The sequence below is a fragment of the Herpailurus yagouaroundi genome, unplaced genomic scaffold, assembly GCF_014898765.1.
Source record: "Herpailurus yagouaroundi ecotype Mexico unplaced genomic scaffold, PumYag 202, whole genome shotgun sequence".
Lineage (NCBI taxonomy): Eukaryota > Metazoa > Chordata > Mammalia > Carnivora > Felidae > Herpailurus > Herpailurus yagouaroundi.
In genome coordinates, this window is record NW_024412433.1 from 7,716,607 (window position 1) to 7,724,336 (window position 7,730).

At 48.2% G+C, this 7,730-nt stretch overlaps 1 protein-coding gene across 5 annotated transcripts in view; it reads right to left on the reverse strand.

The window, feature by feature from the left end:
* DIS3L2 (DIS3 like 3'-5' exoribonuclease 2) overlaps window positions 1–7,730 on the reverse strand; it is a 354,030-nt gene that overhangs the window by 132,888 nt on the left and 213,412 nt on the right. For all 5 annotated transcript variants that reach the window (XM_040450689.1, XM_040450690.1, XM_040450687.1 and 2 more), the window contains one exon: window positions 6,804–6,883. In XM_040450689.1, coding sequence (XP_040306623.1) covers window positions 6,804–6,883 — 80 coding nt within the window. The remainder of the gene's footprint in view (window positions 1–6,803; window positions 6,884–7,730) is intronic.

A 7,730-nucleotide genomic window follows, 5' to 3' on the forward strand; every position in this document is an offset into this window, starting at 1 on the left:
AGACTCTTTGCTCACCATTGCCCTCAGGACAAAACTCCTTCCCAGAACCTGCAAGCCCCTTTCCCGACTACCTCACAGACTCCTCCCATCCCACCATGTTCCGGCCACACTGACTTTTGGGTTCCTTTCAAGACCAAAGTCTTTGTGCCTCAGAGCCTCCACATATTCCATTCCCTTAGCCTGAAATGTTCTTTCTCCCCATTCTTCATCTGGGCTTACCCCCGTTTGTTCTCAAGCGTCGGTTAAAATGTTTCTGTCTGTCCCCCACCCCGCTCCCACATCCAAACTATGGTCATTCCCACATTTACTTATTCCATTTTACTTGATATTAACCTAGAGACGACAGAAAGCTGGGTCAAGTGTTTTCCGCTATTGTATATCTAGCTGGGTCCTTGATCTTATTTCTTGAATGACAGATGCTGTTGTTCTCCAAGTTAAAATGCTGTCTTCTCCACAAAATCTAAACTTTCCAGCAGGGCCTGCAAAGGAATTCATGGTCTCCTCCCTGCTTTATCCACAACTATCACCTCACCCGAACCTCACGCTCCCAGTATTTCAAGCGCTGTGTAGTTCCCTCTAGAACACCATGCTTTTGTCACCTGGGGCTTTGCATACACTCTTCCCTCTGCCTGGAAGGCCATTCCCCTCAAGCGCCTGCAAACACCCGCAAAGATTCACTGAGCGCCTACGCTGAGCCTGGCGTCTGTGGCAGTGAATGGTGGGCAGACAGACAGAACCAAGATTAGTAAATCAATAGTGGGTGATGAGTGGTGGGGAAAGAGATCAAGTAGGAAAGGAGAGGGAGTGAGGGCAGGGTGAATAAGGCAAGGGAGGGCCTTACTGAGAAAGCGACCAGTCAAATCTCGAGTCAGCCACATAGCTCTCCTGGGAAACAGGGCTGTACGCGAAGGGGCCGCAAATGCAAGGACAAGGAGCATGGGGTGGAGGAGAATGGTCTGGAAGCTATGCAGACTCTCGGGAGGAGAGAGACTGAGAAAGGAAGGCTAAAGAAAGTACCTGGACAAAAGCAGTCCAAACATTAGAACGAAGAGCAAGCAGGGCTTTCTGAATCCAAGGAAAAGAGGGTTTCAAGAAGGAAGAACAAAGAGGTGCACAGATTTGGGGGGGCCTGAGGTCAGGGACAACCTATTGCGCTGAACTTCCTGAAGCCATGTTGCAAAGGGAAGGAAGTGAGAAAGTAGCAGCAGCCAGTTCCGAGATTCTTTCAAGATGTCCTGATGGACACACGCAGGTGAAAGTTCCTGAGGTGGAGCAGAGCTGAGGAAAGGTTTTGTAGGATGAAGGAGACTGAAGTTTGTATAGAGAGAGGAGGAAGCCAGACCAAAGAGAAATGTAAAGGGCTGGGGTGAGTGAGTGGTGGGGTAGGATATGCCCAGAAGGGAGAGCAGAGCCTGGGAGCACGGGGGGCGGGGGGTCCAGCCTGGTTGCTGGGATTCACCCAGACGTTCACTCTCAAGCTCCAGGGCTTCCATGCTCTCTTTTCCTTCCCAGAGGCAGAGCCAGAGGCGTCCTGTCAGCAGTTTGCCGTCTAAAATGACTACCGCCCATTGTATTGGTCAGATTCTCTGGTCTAAGCCTGGAATACAGTGGTACAGTGTCTCCAGCTCCTTCTTCCTCACTGCCTCCGAAGGCAGTCGTTGTAACAAGAAACTCTCGGCAGGTGACAAACAGAACCACACGGGGAAGTTACTGAGTTTAGGAATCCTATGAAATTCTCACAGGCTTTGCTTCTAGTCTCTTCTTCCCATTCCCTGAGACACCGCTCCCTACTCCTTCCTCCTCAGAGAAGGGAAAGCCATGCAACCAGGAAGGCAACAGAGGCAAACCAGGCCAGAAGACTGGCACCCCCTACAGCAAAGTAAGTAACCTGCATTCCTGAGACCTCTCAGGCTGGATGACTTCTGTTTATCTGAGCATTTTCTTACACCTGGACAGTAGGTCGGATCCTGCTTTCTTTGAGTCAGATGGCTGCGCTCTGTGGGGACAGGAAACGTGAGCAGTTGGTTGAATAGAGGGGTGTGCTCCTTGGACGGGGATTTCATGGCTCAGTGAAGAAAGCAGAAAGGGGAGAGACAGGTGAGAGGGATGTGACTATGGGTATCCAGCCCAGGCATTCCCTCCAGACTTCCACTAAGTTGTGGTTAAGGTGTAAACTCCTCAGAAAGCCTCAAGGAGGAATGGGTTGTTTGTTTGTTCTTATTCATTCATCCATTCACTCATTCCACCCCCCCCCCCTCCAGTGGTTTCTGGTATATTGAGAGTTGTGCAACTACCACCCATCTAATTTCAGAACATTTTCATCACCCCAAAAAGAACCCTCACACCCATTAGCAGTCATTCCCCATTCCCCCCCTTTCCCCAGCCCAAATCCTTCATGTCTAAGGCCTTCCTAGCACGATCCTGCCACGTCTAAAGGCAGAGCGCTCATTAGAGAATAAAACATTGGAAAAAGCAGCTGTGAGAGAGGCAGTGAACATCAATTTCCCGCAGGATCTGGTGGGAGCCTGAATCAGCTAAGCTGAGTAAAGGTCCTGCCTAACAATTTCCTCTTGAGACTAAAGCAAAGTGAGAAGGCTTGTCTCACTGAAGAGAACAGGTGCCTGTTCCTCTGGACTTGGGTCAGCCCAGGAAGAAGCAACTGGCTGGGAGAGTCACCGTGCCCTGATGGCCATGGAGAAGTCTGGATAGAGGCTGCCATGTACCTCAGACCTCATCAAGGCAGAAGTGACTCCATGACATGGGAAACAGGCTCAAGCTTTAAAAGCTACAGCACATGGGGGGTGCCTGGGTGGCGCAGTCGGTTGAGCGTCCGACTTCAACCAGGTCACGATCTCACGGTCCGTGAGTTCGAGCCCCGCGTCGGGCTCTGGGCTGATGGCTCAGAGCCTGGAGCCTGTTTCCGATTCTGTGTCTCCCTCTCTCTCTCTGCCCCTCGCCCATTCATGCTCTGTCTCTCTCTGTCCCAAAAATAAATAAACGTTGAAAAAAAAAAATTAAAAAAAAAAAAAAGCTACAGCACATGGAAGAATATATATATATTATATTATTATATATTTATTTATATATAATGTATAAATATATACGCATATTTATATATATATATATATGTATATATATACATATATATATATATTTGTACCCCACGTCCTCTGAAAAGGTTGCTTAGCTGAGAAGTTGCGAAGCAGATATACAAGACAGCTGCTATCTAGTGCCTCGGGCATGGTCACATGACAGACAAGACTTGTTCTCTGGACTCCAATAGGTACGGATGGGACCCAAGGAAAGAAAACTGTTGGAAGACAGCAATATTTCAGCTCATTACAGGGAAGGGTTTCCTAATAGTCATGCAATCTGAAGGCCAAATGGGCTGCCGGCAAGGTAGAGCGTTAAAAGGCAATCTGGATATTCAATAAGTGGATGCTGTGGAGGTAATCTGAAAAACAGAGGGTGATGTGACAACTGTGGCATTCCCGCACTTGAGTGGTGAGGTCAACTGTGAGGTGTGTTGCAAGTGATCTGTTCCAGTAATAAAACGAGGGAGGGTGTGATTTGCTGTCTTTAGATTCTGGGTTATCACTACACTGCCACTCTCATTCACTTGCGTTATTCAGTACTTTCTCGAGCAAAAGTGAATTGCTCTGCATTAAAGTTAGTGCGCTGGGTGATGCCCGGGGAATGTTCCACTCAAATGTATTTGTAGGCTCCCGGAAGTGGGGAATTCGCAGGCTAGATGACGGGAGAATCCCTTCCAGGGCGGAGATTTCTTGAGGGTAGGGGGCACCCCTCATCAGCCTGCCAGCATAGCCCTCACATACCGGAGAGCAGGTGTCACTGCCTTTCCGCAGAATTTATCTGCAGACTGTGGGGTCTAAGTCTCGCACCTATAGGAGACACTGGTAACAAGTCCTGAGGGGACTTCGGAATTCTACAGAATGGGACAGTGAGGACTAAATTGAGTTGCATCTGTCGGCAGGTTTTATTTGCACAGAACAGTCATTCAGATGATTTCAATAGGACCAAAGGAAAGTCTGGCCTCGATACTTTCTTTAAATAAAAATGGTTATAGATGATGTAAATATGGCCAGAAAACATTATTTGCTTCTTGAAACATTAAACATTTTTTCCTCTAAGCAAAAATTGACATGAACTGGTAACTAACGGAACCTGAACTTAGCCAACCTCACCCCAATCCAAACTGGAATTGACTTTCAGTTTTCATCTCCCTGGATAAATAGCTTTGGCAGAAACCATTGTCACAAAGGCCAACTGTAGAAGTGCCACCATAAAAACGCTTGACTGACCAACCCTCGCCTTTTCAGATTCTTCTCTGACTCCTTTTCCATGTCCTTTTTCTGCTGCTCTGCCAAATGACCACATGTTAATTACTCCTCTGGAATGCGAGAATAACTAAGCAGATACAAGGTATCTGATCACCTGGTGCAGTGCACTACTGGGCAGCCTGTGATTTCTGGCACCTCATAATTTTTTTTTATTACAAAAATTTTTTCATTATAAAACTATTATTACCACATTATAAAAGCTTGGAAACCAGAGAAAAGACCAAAAAACACTTATGATCCCATTATCCTAAAAAAATTGCTGTTTGCACTTTGGTGTGTTGTCTACTTTTCTTCAGGGCTCTCTGTGTATGTGGTTATAGGGCTTATTTGTACCCTGCCTCCTCTGGAGAAGGATGTGCAGCAGCTTAGGTAAATGGGCATCACCAGACAGACAACTCCACGTAGACACAACCTCTCCCTAACCAGCTCGTCCTCCTGACGTCCTGGTTTCTAACTTGTAAATTCCAGTTCCCCATCATCCAGGTTGCAACCTCTGTTCCCTCTCGGACTCCTCTCTCTCAACCCCCGTGTCCGTTTGCATTGATTCATCTGTCATTCGCCCTTTCTCACATCTGCCCTCCCCACCCTCCTTCACACTGCCACCACCCCCAGTCCAATTTATCACCCATTTCCCTAAGTGATTACAATGCTTCTCTGCCTCTACTTCCTCTCCTCTTCCTTCGTCTTGTACGGTTGAATTATTTTCCTTATTTTGACTGCTCTCCTTGAACAAGAGATTGAAAACAACTGGTTTTCGGTAGTCTGACAAAGAACATTCTCTGGTTGGAAATTTATAAACACGTACAATTTGTCCCCAGTCTACTCTTCCTGCCCTGTCGTCTACCAATTCCCTACGTGAAACCTGTGCTGCTCATCAGCTGCCCTAGACAGGAGATGTAGTAGGTGGTAGGTAGAGTGAGCAGGGCAGGACACGTGCTTGCTCCCTGGTATCCCTGTGAGGAGAATACCATCCAGGCCAGCCAAGACGCACTAACGGGCATTGGACCTATCCTTGTGCCATTAACGACCATAAAGGGGACACAATAAAGGAAACAACTGTTTCCAAGCATGAGGCTACAAACAGAGCAGGGCTGCGAACCTGGAGAGAAGAGAAATACAGAGGTGAGGTCTATTGTCACCTGGCTTCCTGCTTCCTGGGGGCACTTTTCACACTGGAGTTCAGGGGAGTGGACTCACAGAGAGCGATACGTTCAAGCCTTTGCACTTAGCAAATATTGCTCAGAAGATGGGAAACCAACCCAGTATGTGTTTTTTTTAAGTAGGCTGCTTACATTCTGGATTTTAAAAGTATATCATTGCTCTAAAACTTCTATGGGGACTTTTCTCTTTTTAATGTTGTATCTTTCTTTCCATTTTTTTTTTAGTTGAAAATACTGAGCAAGCTTGCCTAGAGTTTCAAGGAGGACTCCCACTAAAAGACGATAAAAGCATTTTTAGGTAATGATGTTTTCTGTCTCTCAGCCTTCTTTCTACTAATCTTCACAGCCTACACTAGTAAAGAAGAGATCACACACTGAACCTACGGAATTTTGCGTTAATGAACTACACGAACACCTCTGCAACGTTTTAAAAGACTAGGCTGCTGGGCCATCAACACTTTGCAGCAGACTGAAACCACAAGGGTGGATACCCATCATCGGCAAGCCGTCAAAGCCCGTGATAGTGCCAAAGCCGTATCCAAGAATGACTAAAGCCAAAGCAGTCACCTAGACACCATCCTAGAGAGGGCCCAGGAGTAACTCAAGACTATAACTAGCATGTGGTGGGGGAGGGGACATTGGAGCGGGCGTGATAGGGTTTGCTCTTCTCATACCCTACACATCTTCCCTTCCGCCCTACTGTAGTTGTCCAAGACCACTGGCCTCAAATCCCACTCTTCCTGCTCAGCTCCGGCCCAAAAGAATGCTCAAGGAGCCCCTACCAGCTGCCTTTCACAATCTGCCGGGACGATGACCTGCCGGGTCTCGAGGGCATTGTCAGGGATGGCGCTCCTGCTACCTGCTGCCGATTCGCCTTTGGAGGATACTCCCACATCATCCCAACCTGTTGGCAAATTCAGGTAAAGAACCCAATGCGTCTCCTAAGCAGAGCTTAAGGGCTTTCTTCTTTAACACGCTACACCCAAACTGGAACCTCCTGAGGGGCCAAGGCCTGGAAGTCATTCTTCTGTCCTCACTGCTGCCTCCACTGAGGCCCAGAAGGATCCCAGCGAGAGGACCCTTCTCATGCTCGCCCTCATCAAAGTCACCACAGGAACACAATCTTTAGGTCTCGTGCTGTGTAGGCTCAGGGGCAAGTTCAGGAACAAAGCAAACCCAACCCTGCACATTACACAGCCTGGGAAGTACGAGGCGGCCAGACTGACCACAAAGGCATGCAGACTGCCCGCTACCCGGAAAGGTCTAGAAATTTCCATCCTACCGTCAGCAAGCGGCTTGCAGGAGAGGGCATCATCGAGGTCGCGGGCAGTAGATGGGTCAATGGTGAAGATACAGTCTTTCCTGGGAAAGATTGAAGATATAATTAGCGATGCGGCAAATACCAGAGTCTTTGCCCCACCGTACTCGAGTTTTAAAGAACAGTTACTTTGCGAACGTGCAAATGGTAGGCAAAGGGACGAGTAACTTCTGTCGTGGCTGTCTGAGAAGGGGATCTTTAGTCTACAGTGAGACAGGGGAGAGACAAATGGGGGAAGCCACCAAGACCCCATCCTGTCTCTAAGGGTCTTCTTCCTCTCTGTCAACTGGCACCTACTGTTCCTTGGTCCTGAGCAAGAAAGGTGTGAGCAGGGAGACTGAGGTGGCTTCCACGGACGAGGCTTCCCAGAAGAGTTTTCTGACACGAGGAGCAAGGCCCTTCGGTAAATTCCTCTCCGGTGGTAGTTCTTATTTTGGCCGCCCTCTTCCTCAGCGGCTAGTGGGAACCTGTCCTTGGGAGGATGACTCACTGTTCCTTCTTCTATCTCCACCCAAGTGGGATTTGCCACAGTACAAATCACCTGACTTGTGACACAGGGGACGGGACCTGAGAAGAAGTTTTACAAAAAAAACTTGGGCCCATACAGTTAGCCATAGTACAACTATACTTGGAATTGGCCCTAAATCAGTTGGTTTTCGTGGAATCATCGTACACTGCACCCAAGCTCACAGAATCCAGTATGGCCTCTGTCCACTTATCTTCGCACGGCCCCCCGATGCACTTCTCACTCTTAATCTGTCAAGTGCTGGGACGTTCTCATTTTGCTTTCGTTTCCCACATAACATGCCGTGCCCAGCTCACCAGTCTGACCATGTAAATACCCATGGTTGGAGCAGCCTGTCCTGAGTTCTCCCCGCCTCCTGCCTTCCC